The sequence below is a fragment of the Fringilla coelebs genome, assembly GCF_963513975.1.
Source record: "Fringilla coelebs genome assembly, chromosome: 3".
In the NCBI taxonomy this organism is placed as follows: domain Eukaryota; kingdom Metazoa; phylum Chordata; class Aves; order Passeriformes; family Fringillidae; genus Fringilla; species Fringilla coelebs.
This window is the reverse complement of record NC_140030.1, coordinates 25,478,764-25,504,964: the sequence shown is the minus strand read 5'-3', so window position 1 is coordinate 25,504,964 and position 26,201 is coordinate 25,478,764. Positions and strand designations below refer to the sequence as shown.

At 37.7% G+C, this 26,201-nt stretch overlaps 1 protein-coding gene across 8 annotated transcripts in view; it reads left to right on the top strand.

The window, feature by feature from the left end:
- LOC311152026 (dystonin-like) overlaps window positions 1-21,421 on the top strand; it is a 255,181-nt gene extending 233,760 nt beyond the window's left edge. For 4 of the 8 annotated variants that reach the window (XM_084202769.1, XM_084202772.1, XM_084202773.1 and 1 more), the window contains 15 exons: window positions 778-906; window positions 4,201-4,344; window positions 5,176-5,364; window positions 5,983-6,112; window positions 6,924-7,087; window positions 7,410-7,572; window positions 9,037-9,191; window positions 9,353-9,427; window positions 10,274-10,291; window positions 13,251-13,368; window positions 14,782-14,850; window positions 15,601-15,800; window positions 16,245-16,355; window positions 19,058-19,181; window positions 20,365-21,421. In XM_084202769.1, coding sequence (XP_084058895.1) covers window positions 778-906; window positions 4,201-4,344; window positions 5,176-5,364; window positions 5,983-6,112; window positions 6,924-7,087; window positions 7,410-7,572; window positions 9,037-9,191; window positions 9,353-9,427; window positions 10,274-10,291; window positions 13,251-13,368; window positions 14,782-14,850; window positions 15,601-15,800; window positions 16,245-16,355; window positions 19,058-19,181; window positions 20,365-20,630 — 2,055 coding nt within the window. In that variant the 3' untranslated portion in view covers window positions 20,631-21,421. The remainder of the gene's footprint in view (window positions 1-777; window positions 907-4,200; window positions 4,345-5,175; window positions 5,365-5,982; window positions 6,113-6,923; window positions 7,088-7,409; window positions 7,573-9,036; window positions 9,192-9,352; window positions 9,428-10,273; window positions 10,292-13,250; window positions 13,369-14,781; window positions 14,851-15,600; window positions 15,801-16,244; window positions 16,356-19,057; window positions 19,182-20,364) is intronic. The other 4 variants (XM_084202770.1, XM_084202776.1, XM_084202771.1 and 1 more) reach the window with 2 other exon arrangements.
- The last annotated feature ends 4,780 nt before the right edge of the window (window positions 21,422-26,201 follow it).

The window sequence follows — 26,201 nt, the reverse complement described above, 5'->3', positions numbered from 1 at the left end:
AAAAATTCTTTACTTTGGCACAATTACAATGCATGGTGAGGTGTTTCAGAGCAAAAAAAAGAGTTGTGCTGAGTGCAGTCATGACCTAGAACCGTCTGTGTATGTCAGCATTATCTGGTACCAATCCCAATAAATAGGTGTATCTGTATTGTTTCCAAACCTGAGATAATATGGATATTCAGATCTCTGAAGATACTAGCTTGGACTGATGTTAGAATGGGACTCCTGCAGTAGCAACATATCTGCTATGTACAATATTCCTGCTCTGCTTGGCTCAGCAGACACAGTCCTGAACTTACCTCAAACACTAATTGTGTCTGAATATGGCTGTACCCAAAGTTGAATCTTTCTTGTTTTCTGTAGACACAAGAGTCACTCTCCAACAGGCTGTCAATTCATTTTGCTTTACTGGTGCTTTAGGCTGTGCAGACAATAGTTCTCCTCTCTCCAGCTGGTCCCTGAAAGCACCTCCTGTGTAATTTGTCAGTGTAAAGAATGTCATGACATTCTCAACTGAGCTGCAAATACAATATAAATCAGATGGCTAAAAGCATGAACAGGCTTTTAGACTTCCTATAATTTTTTTGGGAAGCATGAGCTGTTTTTACAGTTATGAAAATGTAGTGCTGTATATCATTGACTTTTTAATGGAAAGATAATGTGCCGGTACTGCTGGGTGATTAATGATTCCAAATGTGGGCTCAATCTCCCTGTGTAAGCTGCAGCGTGTCTGTCAGGTCATCTCATGAGTGACCATGACTTCTTGTATCTTAACAGGCAGAAGAATTCCACTCAGTTGTCCATGTCCTTTTGGAGTGGCTGGCAGAGGCAGAGCAGGCTCTTCGTTTCCACGGCATCCTTCCGGATGATGAAGAGGCCTTGCGAACGCTGATAGAGCAGCACAGGGTAAGCGAGAACATGCAGAGGATCCTCTTCATTCTGATGGCTCTGACAGGTGGTGGAATAGAGGAAAGGAGGCAGAGTCTATCCCAGATAATTCTGTCCAGCATCCAGTGTTGGAGCAATTCTTTCTGTAGAGAAGCTAGAAATTTATTGTAGTTAAGAGTTGGATGTCCAGACTGGTGTTGGGCTGTTGTTTGAGTCATCTTGGCTTATTAAAGGAAAAAGTGGGCCTTTAGAAAGTTGCTATAAAGATTGAGAGACAGATGCAAGCTTCTCTGTGGAGCATACCATGCCTGTGATTGCCACACAGACTGCTACAGTAGCAAAAGTGTATCTGTCTCCTTAGCACCATTGACCTAAAAAGGCTTTTCTTGCAGGGTCATTTGTAAATGTCAGCAGAATGATGTTATCATCCATGAACTTTGGCATGGTGAAACAGCATGCTGCCATACTTCACATGCATTGGCCACTGTAATACTGCAGTGGCATAGGTACTGCAGGTAGTAAATTATAGGCCATCAAAATAACTTTGCAGTAATGAAATGGGAAATTGGCTAAGTAAGGATCATAGAGGTCAAATTTTCTCGCTACAAACATGCACAGGGCAGCCTACACAAAATAGTACCAAGGGTGTGGTGCCCACAGTGTTATCGAACAAGTTATTAGTCCTGGATATGTTCATCATTGCTCTGAAGAAAGTTAAAGCAAAATTTATGAAATGGAGGTTGGAAAAGCATCCTGTTTAAAGTGAGTTTGCTAATATTATTATGCAGAGGAGTACATGCAAGATAGGACTATTAAATGGTTCTTAACTGAGGGATTTCCAACGTACTTAAAATGCAATGTTTTGAAAAAGTTTTCAGTTTTAGTTTCGGGCCCTGGAAACTGAGAGCTAGTCATAAGCTGGCAAATATATGTGTACATCAAATGTGTGTATACATCAGCATGTGCTGATCTAGCAACCTCTCAGTGTGTTGACTAATGTTGGCAGCAGCAACTTAATGTCTCTGGTGAAATGTCTTTTAGCTGCCTTTCCTCCACATGTGCTTCACCAGTTCCCTTTTATTTGATTTTTTAATCTTCTGACTACAGAGAAGAGAACTAAGTGAAATCTTAGGTCCCCTGAAATAATTAGAAAATAGAATTTTAAATATCTTCCTCCACACTGTAGATGGGTTAGCAAAATATTTCTGTACTAATTTTAAAATTTGTGCTGCCAAAGCTGAAGCATAACTTGGAACCTCAAGGCAAGGTTTGTCTCTGAGAAACCCTGTCCAGCTGGGAAGGATGATAGCTAGCACAACACAACCAATCTTGGTTGTGTAGATTTGGCCATACTGTACTTAATTTTTTTAGTAGGCTTTAGAAGGTATTTTCCTCCTGAAGGGCAAACAATAGAAAGAGAAATTTTCAAGCTAAGAAAGATTATGGTATTACAGTTTTACCACTCACAATCTTTCTCAGTAGGTCATCTGTCCTTTTAAGCTTATAGCATCAGCTTTCAAGAAAACAAAAATAAAATAAGGGAAGAATACATATATATTACTTTTAAATACCATGTATGCATTATAATGCAGCATACTATAATAAAAATGTATGACTGAAATTATTACATAAATATGAAATGTATAATCCTTTTTTCATCGTGATTTTTGTAAAATACTTTTATTGCATTTGTATTGAACTACATGTAGAAATGTTTTTTTCAGGACAGTATTTTTTATCCAAATGGTACTGAGAGCTGTAGTGGGTTAATGCACTGCATTGCTCAATGAAAAGCCTCCCATTTCCTCTTTTGTAAATGTGTCTGTGTCACTGGTTTGCCACATAGTTCAATAAAATTAGGGAGAGTTTAATACACTGTGACTTGTGTGTCACAGGTTTAGTTCTTTCAATATTCAAGTACAGCTGAGCAGGGGAACACAATGGGGGTTTTTGCCCATTTTCCATCTGCCTCTGGCTTGTTTTGGTAATCTCTCATTATAATCCAATTCAACTTTTCCAAAAGCATGTTGAACTGAAATATTGTAAGGATGCATGTGTTTTTGTGAGAGAAGGTTTGCTATTCTGATTTGGGTCTTAAACTGGCAGTAATTAAAGCTTAAATCAAAATCAATTAGCAACAAATACATTTAAATATAGAGCCTACATATTCCAGGCTTCTAGAACAAGGTAGAAGAGATTATATTTTACATTTTATTTCATAACAACTTCATCCTTACTTTGTAAAGGCACAGGATAATGTCATTATGAGTTGTTGAAGAACCTATTTTTACAATGTTTTGGTGATTTTGAATTGTCTAGGACCTGACTTGACTCATCTTTAACTTCATCATTAATCCAAAATAAGTGGTGTTATGGCTGGAGAGAGGAAGAGTTAAGCTTTCAGAGACATGTGTCCGTTTTGTAGCCTAATTAAAAATGTTAAAGTATAAAAAAATTTCCATTAGGCACTGAGAGATATTAGCAGCTCTAGTTAAGGATGCTCATAAAGACACACAGAATTGCATAACATTTAGGCAGAAAAGTAAAACATTGTAGTAGCAATGTTTAGCAAAAATAAAAGGGAAAGGGGAAAAGAAAAAAAAAAAGAGAGAAAGAAATGCAGGCTATAGAAAGGATAGGGACCTCCTTTCAGTTGCTTTTCTTAGTGCTGTTTCTCCCCCACCACATCCATTTCTGGTCCTGCTATCATAGGAATACCAATAGCTATGAGCTTGGATGCCTAAAGCTGTAAACATCCTTCTGCTTTTACGAGATTTTTTCCACATGCTGTGTCTCTCCCCCTCAGCTGCTGAGTTGTCACATTTGTGTTAGTTTAGTAGAGCTACTCCTGAACTCTGTCATCTTGTCTGAGCATGCAATTGTAGTTGGACATTTCCAGCCTCTGGTAGGAGCTTGATAGCTTATTATGAAGAATTACTGTGACTGACAAACTAAGTCATTGAAATGTTGCCAGTGGTGATTCTAACCATCGTATAGCTGGTTTACAGCACTTCTAAATGCTGTGATTTTCCTTTGGTTTTTTATTAAGGGCATGCATCTTCCAAGGATTTAGATTGTGGTGGGCTTTTAAGGAGCAGCAAGCTGGGATAAAGTTTTAGAGCTTTGTTTAGTACTTTATGTGGAATAGGCTTTTTAAACAGTTTAAGCTTTTCTCATACAAGTGAAACTTTCCTCTTGCAATTTGAATCTGCTTGAGCAGTCAAGAGGCTCATGACCTTCTAGATTATGCACTCAGATTTCTCACTTGCAAATTTTGTCAGCATCTAATTAAAATTATTACCTCTGTTTTAGGAATTTATGAAGAAACTGGAAGAGAAAAAGGCAGAACTAAATAAAGCAACAGGTATGGGAGAAGCTATTCTGGCTATCTGCCACCCAGACTCTATCACCACCATTAAGCACTGGATAACAATCATCAGAGCCAGGTTTGAAGAGGTCAGTATATGTTGAACCATCTTCGTTGCAGCAGTCCATCTTTGATTAGAACACAGCTGACAACTAACATGGTAGTCACACTGTGGGGAAATGATCCAGCTGTTGAGAACTAAACATTTAAAATACCCATGGTGATGGATGTGAATATTGTACTTCCCTAGGCTTTCTTTCAAAACTTACAGGGCTTTAAGAGCTAAAGCAGATGGTCAAGCTCCTTTGTTTGTATGTATTAAAGGAAATACTGTCTGAGACTTCCCAAGTGAGGAATACCAATAGTTTTTAGGAGGAAATTGAAAAGTTACAAAGGAAAGAAAATACAAGGGCAAATGTGAAGGATTTTCTGATTACATTAGGGAGGATTTCAGTCCAACATATTCTTAATCTAGAAGATATCTGAATGATTTAAGTGGCTACAGGTAGGCTGTGCCCCCAGTTGTTAAGGTAATACTTTCTGTTTTATATTAAACTTAAAGAAAAACAGAATACTGGTGATAGCAAAGTGTGGCTTCAGGAGTGCCCTGCAGGAAAACTGACACCAAATCCTGTGTGATTCACTAACTCACATGTATAGTTAAAGTTCTTAATATGTTGCCTGAATGTGCTAGTTACTGTGTTTAGCAGCACCTAATCCTGAATATCTGTGGAAGAAATGTGTTGGACTAGGAATTCTAGTTACCTTTTAGTGATCAGCCACTACATTTAACACCTTTGATATACAAACATCAGTAGGCCTAAGAAGTAGCTCTGGGTTTACAGTTAGCAGAGCAATTTTAAAAACATAATGAATAGTTTCAGATGTGTACATACTCATGTATTGGTTCCTTTGTCAAGGTCTTAGCATGGGCTAAACAACATCAACAGAGACTGGCAGGAGCTCTGGCTGGACTCATTGCTAACCAGGAGCTGCTGGAAGCCTTGCTGTCCTGGTTGCAGTGGGCAGAGACTACACTAACTGAAAAAGACAAAGAGGTCATCCCCCAGGAGATTGAGGAGGTTAAAGCACTTATAGCTGAGCATCAGGTAAGGAGCAATGAGTGACATGTGTCACTCACACGGGTTCACATCTCAGCTACACTGCGTGAGAAGTGCCAATCTCCTTTGCTATTTTTTCTTATAATAATTGAATACAAGCAAGCATAGTATTAGGAATAAAAGAAAGCCCACATAGATGAAATGTATGATAGTGCTGCCACCTTAGATCTAGTGCTGCAGTGTGGCTTTACTGATTAAATATCAAAAATAGGTTTATGAAGTGCCAGAGGGAGCTGCTGGTGTAGTGAATGCTCATAGATTTACCCCAGCTTAAACACCAGAGCTGTCTCACTTCTGTGAACTGCAGTCTGAGCAGCAGGATCTTGGAGGCAAGATTCTGTTCTATATCACTTCAGCACATACAGTTAATAAAGAAGTTTGACAGATTGGTTTTTAGATTTAGCCTTCTTTTAACAGGCCATAGTGATCTTAAAAGCTTATCCTGCTGATTTTTCTTATCTACAAAACATTTATCTGTGTCTGTATTGTGAGGCTGGCATTATAAGTGGGTCTCTTTTTAACTTTGGTTTTGCTATTGTGTATGTTTTTCATTCCTCTGGTTACTTTTGTGTATTGTTAATTAAGATCGCCTCTATCTGATTGCAGACATTCATGGAAGAAATGACCAGAAAACAGCCTGATGTGGATAAAGTTACAAAGACCTATAAAAGGAAAGCACTTGAACCCTCTCCAGTACAATCTCATATTCCTGTCCTTGATAAGGGGAGAGCAGGAAGTAAGTAACAGCGTATTTTGGGGTGTGTCACACGTTCCATTGCTCTATCTGTAAAGTTTACAGATTGCTAATAATCTAATAGGTTTGATTAACTTCTGGTGAAAGGGGGTAAAATTCTCTTGGCTGACATTTCTAATTATCTCTCATTTTTTATAAAGTGTGAGGAAATTTCTCGGACCAGACGTATTTTTACATTTTGTCCTAATCTTCATGAATAGTTATTTTTAAAGTATGCAGTCTTTCCTGTGCCCTTAAACTTCCAAGAGCAAGTACATGCTGAATCTTTGCAAATCTTCCATTATCTGAAAGTGCAGACAACTTCACAGAGAGATATAGAGACAAAATTGTGCTCTTACTGTCTATAAAATGATATTAATCCAGTTAGAAGTGTATTCAGTGAGGTTGAATGGAAAGTGAATCATCAAGTGAGGAAATTGCTCTTTGTATTTTTAGATATACTTACCCATTGTATTTAATGCTTACCCATCCATGGAACCTGCTTCTAAAATGAGGTTGTTTACTTTGCAACTCTGAGAGATTTACGAAGATTTAATTTAAACTGTGCAGCTTGACTAATGGAGCCCTCACTAGCTGCTTCTGGCTAGATAAAAGAGGCTCTAACCACCAATGGGTTGTTCCCCAGCAATGGTAAAAAAAGGAAGAAAAATCCCACTATATGGAATCATCTTGGGGTATGACCTCCTTTTTTGGGACAGGAAGGAATAATTTTAGGAAGGTCAAGTGCACTTCATGTGAACATTTGTTTTGTTTGAACTGGGTGAGCCCTATGCCTTTTGTCATGTTTTAACAGGAAAGCGTTCCCCAACACCAGGCATTTATCCCTCAGCAGCCCAGGCACAAATTGAAACCAAGAATCCACGGGTGAACCTTTTAGTCAGCAAATGGCAGCAAGTTTGGCTTCTGGCATTGGAAAGAAGGAGAAAACTTAACGATGCTTTGGACAGACTTGAAGAGGTCAGAAAAGCACCGTACAGAACATACATAATTTTGCATAATTGTCTTTACTTTAGATTAAATTCCAATACTGTGAACAACTCCCATATTTTTTGCATTATATTGTATGACACAGCTAACTGAAAACACTGTGATACGTGTGATTTAATGTGCTTTAAAAGCTGCCATTGTCATTTTAAGTGAGGAGAGGTGAGATATTTAAAATGCTTGTGTAGGTCTTTAAAAAAGCAATTATTCAACAACACACAAATGGTATATATCTCACTGATGTTCTAGATTGATGGATTTCAGCTGAATAAAGTTCTTTCTGTTTTGTATTAAGCTGAGAGAATTTGCCAACTTTGATTTTGATATTTGGAGGAAAAAATACATGCGATGGATGAACCATAAGAAGTCTCGTGTGATGGACTTCTTTAGGAGGATTGATAAAGATCAGGATGGAAAGATTACAAGACAGGAATTCATTGATGGAATTCTTTCTTCAAGTAAGTTTTAAAATTAACGTAATGTTGAACTTGGAACAAGCATCTCATGAAATCTTACTGTCTACATAGTGTGACCTATGCATCTTATTGTGTTAGAAGGTCACAGATTTCTTTTTTGAATTTATTAATTATGATTACTTTATAATTATTTTACTTGAAAATATTTCCAGATTTTAGAAACACTTTCTAGTTTTTTACATCGTGAATCAGGTTACAAATGTCGCATTTATATTATTGTCTATTAATAGTTTGCTGGTTTATTGAACTCAGATTTTCATTCCTGTAGGACACTCGCTACTTCAACAATTACTTTTTGATTGATTACTCTTAATAGTAAAAAGTACCTTATGTAACCTATAGATGATTTTCAAAATCAGTTCATAGGATTATATGATTTTTATTAAAGAACCTACATAGAATAGTTTCAATTATAGAAGGAAAATGTAATTTTTGGAACCAGTGTTTTCATGAGCCACAACGATATTCATATACCTATATAATAAGGCTTAAAATGCCAAGCAATCAAACTAGAAAGGAATTTTCCTAGCTTTCCAGGTGGATCAGTATTCCTTAGTTGTGGTGATAATGTAAGTCTTCCACATCGTATATGTGATCATATTTCCTTCTAAGAACAGACTCATAACAGACAAGGACCTAATATGTAAAATAATCCTTTATCTGCAGATCATGGAGACTTTTGCTTTGAATAGTAATGATTCAGAATTGGGCTGCTTCTAACATTTCATTTTAGTGTTACTCAGTAGAAAAATACTGTACTCTGTATATTTTCCCCCTGCTTTAGCAAATGCAGTGAAGGATCACTATATGTGAATATTGCCGTTTTGCTTGAATTAATAAAAATTCATGAAAAAAACCTAATGCCTCTAAGAGGTTAAATAGTTTACTCTTTTAACTCGGTATAAATTTATTATGACCACCAGACACTCCTGATATAATCCCTGTTCATCACCTTGAAATAATTTTCTTTGACCATTTCACTGAGAATCTCTGTTGTGAACTTCATCTAAAGACGGACTTCATGAAACGCCATGCATGGATCTGCATTGAGAAGGCTTCGCATTCCAGATTTAATCAGCACTGAAATGCTTGCTTGACCTTTCTTCACTAACTATTTGTCTTGTTAATTTCTGGTATTTTATGCACTTTGAAGGTCAAAATGTTAACACCCCCCCACCCCCCATATATTTTACAGTTTAATCTGTGCCCTTGCTTTTGTCTTCTGTCTTTGGCCGCACTGTGGTACTCATTTTAATATCCAATATCTGGGTAACAGTGAAGATTCAGATTGGGGTTTTTTTCAGAAATACTCCTTCACTTGTTTGAATTCCTTTTTTTTTTTGATAAGCACTAATGCCTAATCACCGTGCAATATTTGTGATAAAGCTTCTCATTGTAATGGGATTGAAAAGCAAAAAAATTTGTGGTGTTGTCTTTGTCCTGCAGAGTTCCCTACAAGCAGACTTGAAATGAGTGCTGTTGCAGATATTTTTGATAGAGATGGTGATGGATATATTGACTATTATGAATTTGTAGCAGCTCTTCATCCGAACAAAGATGCATACAAGCCTCTCACAGATGCTGACAAAATTGAAGATGAGGTACGTTCTCTGCTTTCTTAGGTTGCATTCTGTTCTACTGGAGTCATATTCTATAATAATTCACTTTGTTTTCACTCCTATTTAATTTGAAGTTTACTAGGTACACAAATCCTTGGAAATGTGATATTTAAAGTAATTATCCTGTTGTGGTTTTTTTGCAGGTTACAAGGCAGGTAGCGAAATGTAAATGTGCGAAACGGTTTCAAGTGGAACAGATTGGGGATAACAAGTACAGGGTAAGTCTTTTAAGGACCTCAGTTCTTTCAGCTTTCTTCATATGACATGGTTTACACAAGGAATTAGGCTATATGAATTCACAAGAATCTTGTATGACAATTATACATTTTCTTTAAGATTGTCTGAATTTTTTTCTTGTTAAAACATATAGACTAAAAATATTAAAAACTGCTGATGCTTGTATTTATTTTCACTCAAACTACTGAAGCTGTTTTCAGTCATAGGAATTTTTAAGAGCTAATGGTACACATCTGTACACATGCATACATATGTACAATATATCCTCAAAAGCTGATCTTTCTGCCTAGATACCTTAAGTGTTTAAACTGTAGCTGTTTTTCCATTTGTTTCATAAAAACAGTGACTGGTATTTTCTTGTGGTATTGTGTTGTACTTCAAAAATCTTTTAACAAAGTGTATTCAACCATTTTTACACTCTTTTGTCATTTTCTTGTAACATGCATACTTCTGAATATAAGCAAAATGTTAGATACCTGCAGAATTATTTTAGATCACAGAAAAATAAATATCACACAGTAGAGAAAGATCTGCTACCCCTGGATCCAGTAACCAGAACAAGTTGAGGTAAAATATGCGATATTTGGCTAAGAGAGATTAATAAGTACTTGTAGATTTTAAAAGACCACAGAAACAGCAATGGGAAAGAAATTAATGCCTTGAATATTTTTCAATATTCAGTCTCTGGATGGCTAGCTACCTGCTCATCTCTCAAGTAGATACTTTATTTAGAATGTCTAATGTGTTAGTTTGCATGTGTTCTAGGTCATGTAGAGAATTTCCTGTAAACTAATCGTGTCTTTCTTCCATTTTTCATTTCTTATCAGTTCTTCCTGGGAAATCAGGTATAAACCAGTGGAATGTGTTATGAAGTTTTTTTGGGGGTTTTTTTTGTTTGGTTTTTTTTTGTTATTCTCTCTCTCTTTTTTTTTTTAATTCCCCCTAACGCATAGTGATTTAAGCTTGCAATGGTCAGCCTTCTTGCCATCCTTTAATTTTCAGCTAATTCATTGCTGGTCAGCTGTGGTATTTCTTTAAATGCTGTGGAGCATTCCTTGTCTCAGGATCCCTCCTCTACAATCCCTCACCTGCTTTCCTTGGTCATTTTCCTCATTAAGGAGATTACTTTTAAAGGAACCAGATAATGGTCAACAGCAATTCCCATAGCAAAAAATCTTGAGCATTTAAACTGCAATCGTAGAGACTACAATTATCTAATCAGTTTTATAGTCAAATTCTTCAAAATTCTGTAATGTTATTTTTAGGCTATTTGATTAAAGACTAATCATGGCAAACAGATCCCAGTGTCTTATCACTTATTTATTGCAAATTGCTCAAAAATACTTTCATCTTTGCAAAAATAAGGTACATTCTCTATGCAATCAAGCAGACTGATTAAGAACCTAGCTGATTATTATTATTTCCTAACACAATGAATCTTTAAGTACATATTTTGGAATTAGGCAAAATAAAATTGCTGTTCCCCTGTAGACTAATCCCTCTCCCAAAGTGTTTTCAAGGAGCTATGGCAAGTCTATAATGTGCTGGAGCTGTGTTTAAGAATACTTTGTGTCAGCTGGGTCACTGGTGAGTCCTCCCTCAGGAGGAGATGCTGCCCAGTGCTTACTCCTGTGCTACACACTGAGGCACAGCTTCCTGAAGTGCTAAATCACATCTGCCCAGTAAGAATGGAAACACCCTATGCAGACCAGGTATCAGGTGCTGTTGGTCTTATGCTTTTAGAAAAACAATAATGGATGTAATCCATTCTGGACATGCAAGTGTCAACAGCAATAGCTATTTTAAATCTCAAGGTGTTGAAAATGTGGGTGCACTCTTGTTTACTAGCAGAGCCTGCTGAAGTATAGAAGAAAGCATAGAGCAGTGGATAACCTTGCCACATGCCTCAAGCAAGACATCTAAGCAATAATTTAAAGTATTTTCCACATACAGAACAATCTCTTTTTGAAAGAACTGTTTGAAATTATGTTAATCCTTTTATCTATCATCTGTTCTCTCAGATCTGGGGAACATAGAGCATTTCTTGAGAAACTCTTACTGATGCAGAATGGCACCTACAGGCTATTGTCAAGAACAGGCCTTTTTGTAGCTTAAACTCCTTTATGTTTTTACCTCTGGTTATTTGAAATAATGTTAAATACTGTTTAAAGAAAGTTATACCAGGCTATTTTAGGAAGGAAAACAACTGAGCTACCATAAGAAGAAATGCAGAGATAGGTACTATTGTTACTAACACTACCGTGTTACTTTCCAGCCCCACTTTCTGAATTAATTTCTAACTGGGCAGTTTCCAAAGCACACTGTATTTGACCCTTGGTGTAGTTGCCTGATGGGGTCTAACTGACTTAATTAGGTTGCCATAGGAAAAAAATACAGAAAGGAAGAAAGATACTATCTTCAGAATCACTAGGAAAAAAAATTTGGTGGGAACAAGCCAATGAAAATAAACAGCATTAATTTGGATGCCTTTTTAAAAAAATCTGTGATCTACATATATAAAATGGTTCTTTGGCACATATTGAATGCATTATTAAAAAACTCTCAGAAATAATGCTCATGTGAATGTTCTTACTTATAAAAAATACGATTTATTATTGAATTAAGAAGCAAGCTTTGCTTTTGTTTGGTTCCTAAAAGTAATATTCCCTTAAACTTATTCTCTCTTCTTGGCTTGAATAGTACCAAACAACTAAAGTCATCTAACAAGTAGGGAGCACATTTTTTGTGTGGTTTGTTCAGTCCCCTCACTGGAGCAAGTAGGTACAGTTGACTTATGACCAGCCTTCTCCAAGGGTCAGAGATTGGCCCAAAGAGGGGCATTCAAATCCCATTGGTTTTAGTGAGTGCTCTGCATGTTTGTGTGAGGGTGCACTGCATTTGGCCTGGAGATCTGGTATCAAGATATTTTAGTAGTGCTGGCTTAAAAGTACTGAATTCTTCTGGTTAGTTTTCTTGAGATTGAGAGGTCAACATTTTGGTCATGCTTTCTTTGATCCGAATTTGAGTGGAGGTACTGCGTAGAGGTTTTATTACACAGGTTTCAAGAGCAAAATATGCATTAGGCCTGGCCATCAGCCCAAAGGACTCGTACAAGAACTTAGTATGAAACAGACTCTCATCTCTGAATTGTGAAGAACCTTGATGTGCATTCAGAGGAATGACAAACATAATTATAGTTATTAATCATTCATTGCTTCTTTAATGTTCCCTTTCTCACATGCACCTTGCTATAGGTAAGCAGTGTGAGCACTGTAGTGCTCTACCTGAAAATATTCCCATAGATGAATCAATTTATAGAACTGTGCAACACTCATAACACATTGAATTTCCAGATTACATACTGATTGTTTGAAGTAATGCTGCCTTCCTTTCAGCTGATTAAAAATCAAGATTGTTGCAGAAGGGTGTTTGCTTAAGATTTTACCAGTGAAATAATGCAAATAGGTCTTCATTTATTTGCACAAAAGCAGACTGTAACCAATCAAATAATGTACTACTAATTTTGCTTCTTTTATGACCTCAGAATTTGAGAATCAAACATAAAATTAAACCTGAGTTTCTTTCTCACCATCCTGCCATCTTCTTTTGATTAATGCAGTGCCATCTGATTTGAAATCTTAACAGCTTTAATAATCTGCATAAATAAATTGATTGTTTTTAGCATTTACTAATTATTAAATATCTAAATAAACTTTTTTAAATGTCTGAGTTTTTTAACCTATTAGTGTTGAACTGCATCTGAATGCCTGAGAATCTCAGACTGTCATTTGATTTTTATTGCAGTTTGGTGACTCTCAACAACTGCGCCTTGTTCGTATCCTAAGAAGTACGGTCATGGTTCGTGTTGGAGGTGGCTGGATGGCACTTGATGAGTTCTTAGTGAAAAATGATCCTTGCCGTGGTATGTAACACAACTGTTAAAGACTTGCAGCATATTATTTGGATGCAGTCACCATTCATTGTCTCAAGATGGAGATGGACTTGTATAAAATGCCAGTTGTTGTAAACATCATCTCACTAAATGTCACATTTTTGTGAACTTTAAATCACATGGTTGAGATCCTCTTCAGTTGCACTGATGTATGTCTGGAAAAACTGTGGTGTCTTCTGCACAGTTCCTTCAGTGTTATAGTGGTGTAAGTAAGAACTGAACTTAGCCCAAATAGACTTTTTGGTATGTAAGTGGCTTGTATGACTTGGCAGAAATAGCACACAGAAATGTCCAATAAAACCTTCTCAGCAACACAATAAGTCAAAATAAGGCAATTGAATTGATGAGTAACACCACCACCACCACAAAAACCTCTGGCCAGTGACTCTTCCCAGTCTTTCAGTCTCTACCTTTGTAACCTTGTCTTTTCCTTGGCATCTTCCCCAGAAGCACTTTGTAGAGCCCTGAGCCTTACACAAAGCAAGCGGAAAATGTTCTGGACAGGAGGACATTGTGCTCCGTGGGAGCAGGGAGTGCTCTCTCACTGAGCCCTCCAGGGCATTGCATCAGATGAGCTGTTTTCTCAGTACACAATACTGAGGACTGTAATAAGGAATTCCAATAAATTATTGGATATTTATTAAGTATTATATCTTTCAGTGTCAACCTAGGAATGAATTGTAACAGTCTACCCATCAATAGGCCTGAGAAAAATGTTTGGAGTACAACAGAACTAACCAAATTAACCCTTCAATGAGGCCAGATCTTCTGAGGCACATTTTATTTTCTACTACTCTGCACTTTTGAGGAATCAAAGTAGAAAGGAATAAAAGAAGGACCCTTTTTCTTGGGTATATGTGAGCAGATGTCAACACAGTGGGTCTAAGGAATACCTGTAAGAGTACTCCGTAAAATCAACATCACTGGATGTTGTCCATTGCTACCTAATCCTTGCCTGGTTGAAATCAGTGATGCAGGTTCAAACTTTTCCTTCACCTAGCAAATTTGCATTTCCACCAAGTGCTCCTCATGCATTCAGATGAATCATATTGCAAAGAACTGTAGTCATAAACAGTTTTAAAAGTACTGCACCTAGTCATATAAAATCCCTTTAGCTTGTATTACTTCTTTATGTCAGCAGATAAATATCACTGCTACACAAGTATACTTGGGACTGTAGCCGAGTCTGTCCAAACGCCATTTCCTTTTTGCCTAGGAAACCTTTGAGAACTCACCTCAGAACGCTTAGGGACAGCTTTTGCTCAAGTCCTGTCTTTTGGCCTGGTGCTCCAAGTCTCTTGCATATGCAGCTGCTGTACTTGATTTCTTCTCCTGCTAACGATTTTCTTTAATGTGACCCATGTCCTGTGTCATTTTTTCTAGTTCATCATCACGGGAGTAAAATGTTACGTTCGGAATCAAACTCTTCAATTACCACTCAGCCTACTATAGGTTGGCAAACCCCTCTCTTTGTCTCCTTCTCCTCTTCTTCTCTCTCTTAATTTCCTTCCCGCTTTTTTAATATATGTATACTTTTAGCTATATGCTTCACTCATCATATTTAGCTTAACATGTTCCTACATGGGCTGGTGCTTTGCAAGCTAATTTTTTTGACACGCTTGAAGAGTGTTTCAAAAACAATTGCCATTCACACTGACACAGTTAAATGCTAACATGTCTTGCATTTATTCATGCAGAACATTCTCTCGTATGTGTGTTTGTATGTGTGTGTGAGTGCTTAGCCACCAATTACCTCATCATAGTTTGGGTTTTATGTTCATCATTGCATGTTGCCAAACTCTACATAACTTCATAGTTTTGAATAAATATATTTGCTGCTTTCCTGTAATTTTCTTCTAGAACGGCCAAGCAAGTATTATTTATTATGAATAGCTGTAGAGTTAGTAAAACTGTCCATCAGGTTTTGTCTATGTATTAATAGTTGATTGATTAACAATGATTTAGCACGTTGAGCATTCCATTATCACGCTGACTTCCTTTGACAGTGGTTCATTCCTGCTGGCATAAAGTATTAGAATAAGTGAGTCCTGCACATAACTCTTCCATGTCTAAAATAAATGCATTACACAGTAATGCATTTTATTTATTGTTAAAATGTGTTGGAGTTGGCATGGCAAAAATGGCAATAAACAGCCTTGTGACAGCTTTCATATCTGAGTCAAGGAACACCTCTCTTTGCAGCTAAAGGGAGGACAAACGTGGAGCTGCGTGAAAAATTCATTTTGGCAGATGGTGCCAGTCAGAGCATGGCAGCTTTCCGACCAAGGGGCCGTAGATCACGACCCTCTTCAAGAGGTGCTTCTCCCAACAGATCTACTTCTCTCTCAAGTCAAGCTGGCCAGGCAGCTGCCCCACAGGCTGTTACTACAAGTACACCGAAGGTAAGGAGAAACCTACAAAACTGCACTGGTTAACAAATGGGATATAGATTGAATTTTTGGGTTTTCCTCACTCCAGTAGTATTGGTGCGTTCTCTAGCTCATGGAGTAAAAGTATGTCCATTTTATTTCATAGTCTGAGGTGGATATGAGAGCGTTTTCAATATGTTTTCTCTACTGTTTGCAACATGGCAGTAGAAGAATTTCTACGTTTAAGGTGCCACGTGAGCTAACTGGCAGTTTGGGAACTGCTCTGAAAGATCAACAAACCTCTCCATTTCCCTTGAAAAATAAACTCCATCATCTCTTCATTTTAGAACATTTGTCATTAACTTTTTCTGCTTAGATGTTATTTCTATTGAGATTTTGAAAGCCTGGGTATCCTTCTCCATGCCATAGTTTTCCTCTACTGTCCTTCACATTTTGATTTACCATTGTTTCATACAGACACCACATCATTTAACACGCAACTATGGTAAACCATGGTTGACAAACAGCAAAACATCAACTCCTTCTAAGCCACCAGAATCCTCAGACTATCAAGGGTCATCTGCAGAGGTACAGTAAGGACAGAAATTCTAGTCTAATGACTTCCTTCACTAAAACTGTCACTTCACTAACAGTCACTTGAGTTTCAGTGCGTCTAAGCTGCAACATCCTGTGTATATTAATGCATTGTGTTTGTTTTAGACCTTTGTCAAATTATTTCTTACTTTTTCCCCCTCCCCAAAATTTGTTTTGTTGGTTTTTTTAATGTTCTATTTTTCATGTGGTTTATTAATTTTTAGGAAAATACAGCCTCACTGAGTTAATGGTTAAATCTCAAATGCTTAATAAATCAGGAAAGTATGGAATGAAATAGTTGAGTAAATGTGGAAAAGTACTTTTTTTAAAGAAAAATAAAACATGCAATATACTTTGCAGGTTTCTTTCCTAAATTGTTTACTTTGAATTCATTAAGTACTACAATGTTTCTGAACTGCAGACATGAGATTAATAAATCATGATCTCTAGTGCAAAACCACTAAAAAAAGAAATACCCAATCACAGTGAAGAAGATGGCAAAAAAGTCTGGCTGTGATACATAAATCTTTACAACAACTGAAAGTTTTGTTTAGGGGGGTAGTGACCAGGTATTGCTCTAATAGGATAGCTATTTGATGACTTAACAGGAAACTATCATGGCTTACATGGAAATTGCTAGTATAGCAATTAGGATTATGCTAGCAATTAGGCTGTATGACCAAAATTTAAAGGGGCTTGAAGCCAAAGTGTTTGCTTTAATGTCATTCCAGTCAGTGAAAAGATTGCAGCTGGATCAGGCTGCAGGCTGATGTGTCATTTGTGGGAGTTACTCTTGCCCTGGGTTGGATGGAGGGCTTGGAGAGGAGGAGCTTGTGCTACCACCCCCTCTGTTGTATCTGCTTTTCACAAATCTGCACTTCGATGCCTATTGCTGTTCATGTGACACCTTCTGGTGTGAAGTTTGCATAATCTGAGCATGGCTTTTCTCAAAGATGCACAACAAACTTCTTCCTCCCTTCTTCTGTGAGTGTTGTTGTGCACACTGTGTGTGCACAACAGGTGTGTTTGTGGGTACAGCACTGCAAGCACATGGGGCTGTGGCTTTGACTGATCAACAGCACAGAGTTTAGTCAGTTGTCAGTTTCTAACATATTCCTGTATTTTCTTTCATCTCTTAGCTGGTAACCGCAGTGAAAGATTAATTGATGGTACATTAAAGAGTTGATAGACATGGAAAAGTGTTGTTTTTATTGAATTACAATGACAGGAAAGCATCTGGCCTGATTTCATATGGGGGCACTGTATTTCTTATCTGCTCTTCCAACTGCCAGTAGTTTCAGTGAGTTTCTTTTATGTAAACCAGTGTGGTTTAAGATTATAAACAGAATGATTAGGGTGGGGTAGCTTCGTGGATTTTAAGGCATTCTGCAGCATTTACTGCCCAAGAGAGCAGTTATTAATTTTATATGTAAACTGCATTTGGGCTTAGGGCAAAACTGAAAAACAGGCTAGTTTTATTTTTCGCAATAGTGATTCTATCCCAATGCCTTGGCCAGAGTGCTGCAGCTTCAGTAGAGGTAACAGTGTTCCCTTTCTCCTTACCCTCCCAAGCAGTGCCTGTATAGCAGAGATTCACAGTGTATGTCAATCATTGTACTTGGCTTTAATGAGAATTTAATATTGTGACCTGCCCTGTCAGAGCCAGCAGATTGCTCTGTAGCATCTCAGCACTCTTTTGTTCAGAAGTGGTCTGAACTGGCAGCTGCCAGGCAAGCTCCTGCCAGGCCTCTGCTCTGTCCTTAGCTCAAGGCAGCTTCCAACACACTTCTCTGGATCTTGGTTTTCAGTACCTAATTCTACCTGCAGTCGTATGGGGATCAAAGGCACAGAATGCACGATCCTGGGACCCAGGTCACTCCACAAACTGCATTCATCACTGCACTGTTTTTTCTTATTTTTGAATATTTATGTAGTATTTTTGTGTTATTAAATTACTTTGAATACTGTAGCTTTCCTCTTATTTGAATGCACCTCTTATTTAGTGAGTGATACTTATTTTGAGATTTGATGATTCAATTTTTGTGGCTCTGAAAGAAATGTTCTGATTTGGGGCAGATTGTAAATCAAGACTCATTTCAGAAATAAGAAAGCAGGCAGGGTTATACTGAGCAGTAGAGACACTGTAAGGCAGTAAGTATATTGACAACTGGAACTTTCACAATTGGTCCTATGCCCTTTTTTTTGTTTTCTCTTGTTTTGGCTTGGTTTTTTTTTCCTCCTAGCAAAAGGTTTCTGAAATTTGGTAGCCTTGTTTCAATTTTAAAAATATTTTCATCACCTTTAACTATAGCCAGAATGGTGGAAATTCAAGTTATGCGGATATAAAATCTCAGTATGTACCATGAACTAATCTTACCTGCTTGACTAATTATAAAAAGGTAGCTTTTTTCTTTCTTCATATGTGTTGAAATGCACACAAAGATGCTAAAATGTTAAGCAGACTGTTGAAATTATTCTTTTGTTGTTGTTGTTTTACATTTGGACTACTTCAAATGCAAACTGCTAATGAAACATTCGAAACTTCACGTTATGAATAACGCCCATAGTGGCTTAAACCAGTATTTCAAATTCACAATAAATGTTATGGTGATCACATTCTAAGCTATATAGCCCCTAATACCAGTCCTTATCTTCAGTCAAAAAAGCTTTTTTTTGTTTTGTTTTGGTTTGCATAGGGAACACCAATTCAAGGAAGTAAACTCAGACTGCCAGGATATCTATCAGGGAAGGGTTTCCACTCAGGAGAAGACAGTGGCATCCTGTCAACAGCAGCTACCAGAGTCAGAGCTCAGTTTGCAGGTGAGTGTCTTGACTTCAGAGATTGATCTACCACTTGCTTTGTTTTCCACCTGAGTATTTAAGGTCACATTAGGGTTCAAAGGAGAGATGTCAGAAGAGTGGGAAGGAGTAAAAGTCGTACAGTCTGCCCATTGCTGAGGGTGCACATAATCAGGCCCTCCAGTCACATGTTCTGCTCTGGATGTGTGAATTCATGACTGCAATCTTCTCAACAATGGTACCTCCAATGTATCTGCCCAAGGAACCAGGGAAGAAGCATTTACTCAAAGGAGTAAAGTTCTTTACAGTATTCAAGTTGTTCTCAATTGTGATGCAGTAAAGGGGTCACTTAGTCATGACCTGTCCATTTCTTTTGGAAGAACTGCAGGGAGCAGCTGTAAATTGCCTTATTAATGGAATATCCCACAGAGATTTTAAAAGCAGTGTACAAAAATAGAAAGCAGTGAAGCTGTGCTTTCAACACAGTGTTCTTCATACATACGAGGAACCAGATTTGTGAAGATCAAAAATACTTAATTATACTTAATAATTGGAAAATTATGAAAAACCACATTAATTGTTTTCTGTTTAAGATTCCTTGTTACATTTTTAAATTCATGGCACATTGTCTGGGCAGGCTTTTACTTAGCAGGCTTGCTGAGAGTTCATCTTCTCAGCCCTCAGCCCTTTGTTGGGCAGGATGTCTACTTTGCCCTTGTTTACTTGCACCTTTCATCTGTACGGATTTTCATTATTTTTTTTTTTTAGAGAGGGGTACACATTTAAATATTGGGATGTTTGTTTGCAGCTCCAAGATGCCCATACTAAGAAATCATGAATGTATGAAGAGACCAGATACTGAATTTATTTTTTTTTTCAGTTAATAGCTGAGAAAATGGCAGGGGAAATAAAGGCTCTGGCTGTTGAGTGAAGGTACAATGCATATCTAGGAAGTCAAGAAAAGCTGCCAGAATAATGCATTTTTAATAAGATATGCTAATGATGAATTAAGTCTGTGTCAGCATTTGATCTTGCATTTCCTTTTCTTTAGTGGGAGACACAGCATCATTTAGCTTGCCTGGCAGACGTCTGAAGTTTAGTTTGTGCAACGAGGAATTTTTGGGGTTGCCAAAGACCTAGGAAAGACCTGCACAGGTTTTCTATCCTTACCTTTAAACCTGGTGGTTACCTTCTCTCTTTCTAGACACCCGAAGAACTCCAAGCAGACCTGGTAGCCGAGCAGGAAGCAAGGCTGGCAGCAGGTCAAGCAGCCGCCGTGGCAGTGACGCGTCTGACTTTGACATTTCAGAAATCCAGTCTGTGTGCTCAGATATGTCAGAGACTGTTCCTGCTACGAGCAGGCCGACACCCCGAGCAGGCTCTCGGCCAGGATCCACCAAGCCTTCTAAAATTCCAACCCCCCAGAGAAGGCCGCTAGCCAGCAAATCGGACAAGTCCTTGAAGAGATAATATGATTGGCTCCATAAAGGTCTTTTCCTTTTGCATTAAATATTTAAGTTCATAAGATGTAAAATATTATGTAGAAATTACTGTGAAATATCGCAAGAGGTGGATTTTTAATTCTGCAGATGGCCTTATTTGTGTATTTGTCTTCTTATTTTATGTGTATAATTTTTGTCAGATTTTTTTTGTTTTGCCATATCCTGTGAGAAGGGGAAGAGTTCTAATGTAAACTAACAGTTGTACACAGTAACATGTAGAAAGTACACTAAAAATAATTGCCGAATGTACAGTGTACTGAATGTACAGTAAGTCTCTGCAACCTCAATAAAAAGGCCTATCACTATGTCATTAGTTAACAGTAAAGGATACCTCATGATTTTTCTTTAAAAAAGAAAAAGAGAATACTGAAAGCCAAAAGACACAATTACACATTTTGAGCTAACTAAACAAACACTAAACGATGTATGTCAAAACTACTAAGGAATACAAACACACATTCACAGTACCCTTATTTATACAGCATCTCTCAGAGAACTCACAGAGTTAATTAAGCACTTGCCAATAATATGATACTCCAATACCTTGCAGCATTTCTGTGCCATTGCTTTCAATGAGGCCAGACACATTCTGGATATCTGAACTATTATTCTGTAAGAATATCAATATAAAGTGCATTCATGTAAATGTGAGGTTTTCTTTTGCTTGAGTGGATGGTAGCACTGTATCATTGAACTCATTTTGTATCAAAGCAATTTTGCTTGCAGAAAGCTCAGAAATAAACATGTCCCTTAACTTTATTTCTATTGTATTTCTTATTTCACAGGAAGGTAATTTTCTGTGTTATGTTTTAGAGCATATGCCATTTCAGATGACCAATAATTACCATAGGAACACAGGCTTTAATGTTATTTCCCATTATCAGCTATCTGATTTTGGTTAGCTACTGTATTTGTTTAATAAAACACTAAATTGCACATATCAGAGCATATGAAATTATATGTGATTATTGTGTGTCAGCAATTATTTTCTCCATATTAAACTGTGTCATTTATATACCATGTATGAAACAGAGTGTATACCATGTATGGAGAGTAATTAACTTGCTCTGTAAGTCAGTGAAACATTCTAGCCATTCATGGATTCATTGAAAGGATAGCTAATAGCTCAATTTCACTGGAAAAAAGGTGCAGCTTCAAATGGGAGTGCTGTAGCATGGCTGGATAGATGCTGTGGTAAGTAATGACAGAATCTCTAGAACTTTCAAATAATATCAGAAAGACTTGTGTGGGACTTGGCCAGATAAGCAAAATAATACACAAAAGACAATTGAATCAATCAAAATCTATTTGTATCAGGATTTCCTTCAACACAGAGTTGTACAAAGGTTTGTAGAAAGCCATGATCAACTGGTCCTACCTGGCTTGGGAATCAGCACAAATGTTTACTGAAAACTGAAGCATCAGTCTCTCTGCTGCACTATTTTATCTTTCCATTTTTCACCTCTCCTGTTGCTTCTATTCATCCAGTGATTGCTTTCCTAGAACATTAAAATAGATAGAATGACTTTGGTACTTTTTGAAATCCCCAACACCCTCTGACAGTTTTCAGTATTTACAGATGACAGCTGAAATATCTCTGCTTATAAGCAGGAGAAAGGAAAAGGATAGAATTTGGGCACTTGCATGGATAATTTGACTGAAAGAGGTGGTGGTGTCCAGTGGAATATTCTTGGTGCATTTTTTTAACCACAAGACTGATGTTCAAGGATGTGGGGAGGACAAATCTAACTCCTTTGCAAGGGTACATACATAGATCAGTACTTTGTATCCCAAGAGCAACCTACCTACGCAGGAGGTAGTGTTGGCACCTACTTAAATCACCTTTTATATTGCAGTCTTAGCTCAGATATATTTTTAATGCTTCATTAATTATGCAACTTCATGGAACTTTTGTATGACTACATTGTAACTTTATAGAAATATTAGAGGGGTGACCAGCCTGTGAGAAATCCAATGCCAGCTAACACCCAAGGACAAAGTAGATTACAAAGTAGATCCCTTTGCTAGTGATTGCAAAATGGGGGAGGATGGGACTGGTAAAGTGGGAAAGTTCGTTTATTGGCTGGATAGAATCATCCTGTGTCAGAAACCAAATTAATAGTAAATTAAATAGGACTGGAAATTCAGTTAAAAAGCTTAAATCTGCGATGTTATACCTTAATTAACTTCTTCCAAAAATTAACTGCTTTAGGTTGATAGTAAAAGACTTTTCAAATTCTGTTGTCTGTGATACAAGGTTCATACTGAGAGAAGTCTGAAAGTAAGTAATGGCTGCTCTATACTTCTGTGACCCAAGAAAGAATCTACAGAATTTCATGGAAAAGGCATATTGTGAACATACAGATAAGTGATAGGTAGCTCAGTTTTAGTGAACTATTTTTGTAAAGAAATTAATGGTATTTGATATCCATCTTTCTGTAACTAAGAAGCCTTTCTTCTTTGGTACCAGCATAAATGGGAGATGAAGGATCAGCCCTACAAGTACATCCCCACCTCATTCAGTTGCATGAGATTTTAGATACCCTCATCATTGGAGATGCATTGTTTTCACCCTTTTATTGCCTTCATTTTAACAACAGGAGTTGATCATAAATTCATCAGCCTGCTAGGTGACCATGATTCAATTACAGCTTAGTGTGGCCTGGACTCCTATACCTGTTTATTCTGTGATTGTCCTTCACAGTGAAGGAGCTGAGGTGATGGGCTGGGAAAAAGGGTTGGATAGCCAGTGGCTATGGGAATCATATTGCTAAATGAATAATGTATATTTAGCACTTGGAAAAGCTGGCTCAGTTCTAGGCTTCTTTTTCATTTTCAGCTCTCTGCCCTTCTGTTCTGCTGTCTTCAAACTGGGAAAGTTTCCACAAATGTTCTGCAATCTGCAGATGAAATCTATAGTGATCCAGGGATACCTCCTGGTCTAGGCATCCTCAGCTTCAGTCAAGGTATATTGTGAACTTCTTACATGCAAATGCAATCAATGACAGTAATTTGCCTGCAGCACATCTCTTCACAAAAGCCTACGAATGGGGTTATCTTCAATCTTAATTTAAAAACTAACGCATTTCATAAAAACAAACTGATGCAAGCAGCTATGCCATACCATAGTGAGCAGCAGGGTTTGGACCCATGGTTGCCATAGCTCTGACAGGGCTAGCAGCACCCCACAGCTTGCACATGAGACAGGGGCTCTAGCAATAGGTGGGTTCCTCCTCTACTGTGTGGCAAGCAGACACATTGCTGAGCACTTGCTCTTAATGTTCTCTGAATGACCACAGGGATGGAAAATGAGCATTGCCTCATTCCCTGCACACCAGCTGCCCTAACTGCTTCCAGGTGTTTCCCATTTTCAGGCTGTTTGGTGGCACCTGAGCTCACCCTAGAGAAGAGGTATTTTAGCTAGATGTTTCTTCTGCCTGGGAGCTGATGTTAGGAGGCTTATAGATGTGTGCAAGGTGAGTAGGTTTTTATAGAAGAAAGAAAATGTGCTTGCCTAATGAAACTTTTTTTTTTTTTTACTGAATTTGAATAACCTGTTTGCAGTCATGGGGGTGGAAGAGATGGCTGACTTATTTCTTATTTGCTTGCTTTTTTTTTTTTTTTTTTTTTTTCTCCCAACAGTGCAGGTAGGTTACTCATGTCTGTAGAAAAAAACCAACTTACATTTTCTAAAAACAGGAACATTGCAGAGGGAAAGGGGGCTCTTCAGAAACAGATGAGGCAGGACCTTAAATTCTATGTAACTTGCACAAAAATGCTGGGTGGCTGATAGCACTGAGGTATTTTTAAGTCCTCTGGTAAAGAATTGTTCAGAGTTTTGCTGTAGCAAATGAAATGGTGTCTGACCTGAAGCTGAAGGAATCTTGTAAGTTGTTTTTTCATAATTTATTAGTTGTTCTGATCAATTGAAATTGTTTAAATAGTCTGAATTGCATCTTGAGGTGCTCAAACTGTATTCCTCTATTGGGAGGGTATAGGAAAGCATGATGAAGGTGCATTGTGTAACTTAGCTGGAATCCTGGCTGAGTAAGTACGAAAGTGTTAATACATGTGTTATTAGCACTTGGATAGTTGAATATGAGTAAAAACCTCAAGCTTTAAATCAGGCCCTGTCAGCATTTACAATACTATTTGTTCTTCTGAGAGGAGGCAGATGGAGTGGTGATAGCTTTGTCCTCAGGGAAAGCTGATGTAGAGCTTTTTGTAGGGGTCATGACGATCTTTACAACAATTGGAAAATTATCCAGTACCATTCTTTCTTTTTTTTTTTTTTCCTCTTTTTGGGGCTTGATCCTGGCTCTTCCAAGTTTTAGAGTCACAGAATAATTTAATTTGGAAAAGACCTCTAAGATCTTTCTGTACTTTAGGCAGAACAATGGGAACCTAGGGATCTATGAAAGAGTTTGCAGTGTCTGGGCTATTTTTAAAGACAATGCATTCACATGATAAAGAAATATCTTTATAACTTAAAAATAATTTAAAATATCAAAGTATAAAGTATAAAAGACACCAGTGGGGATGAGGAAAACAGGCTAGTAAATATGAAATATTGAGGAACTATACATTTGCTTATCAGAAGAGGGGATGTGACTTTAAGCAACACTGATTTGAAGCTTTATAGACCAAACCAACTAAATAAGGTAATTTAGGCTAGGTAAAGTCCACCAAAGACTGAAGTAGCTAAGCTGCTACTTGGAGTCCTCTTGTCTCATGTGAGCATGAGAGGACTGTTTAATATAAAATGGATGTCTTTTCCAGAAAGATACTAGTAAGCTTAAGAAAAGTCTGTCATTGGAAAACTGACAGGCACAGTAAGAAATGAGATAGTAGTGGAAGCCTAAATATACTATGGAAGAGTTGGCTTAGCTTTTGAAGGGATGTCATGCCGTAGAATCAGCCTGAAAGTCCTTGAAAGGATCAGTTAATGTGGACAAAGGTTGAGATTGACCACATGGCTTTGCAAAAGAAATCAGTAATTCTCAAAGGAGCGAGCACTTATGGGATCAGAAGAAAGGGCTCACTGAGGGTAAATAGCACATTGCAAGCTAGGAAAGACAGTGCAGGAGAAGGTGCTCAGTTTTAACAGAGGAAAAAGTTCTGCAAAGTAGCCCTTGACAGGTTTTAACACAAAGCTGCAAACGTTGGCTCAGAGGTTCCTGAAGTGCACATTGTTGGACGGGCGCTCTGGAAAAAAGCATCGCTGCGTTTCTGTGACTCATCGCGTCTCCTGGGGGTGTGCATTGCTTTCCACTGATGCTGGGGATCCTGCAGTGACGAGCTCAGCCCTAGCCAACTCGTCTTCAGATGGCTAGTTTAAGTAGAAGGAATCCCACCCCAAATTAATGTGTTTATTTCAAGCTAAGAAACACTGGATGGGATTTTCCTGAGTGGTTTGGGAACTCTGCTTCTAGCTTTTATTACTTTCACACCTTTTGGTGCACTTAAGGTATTTTAGGGTATGCAAATTATGGATCATCATATAATTCTGAGTCATTTCTAGCCATATTCAGGAAATGGA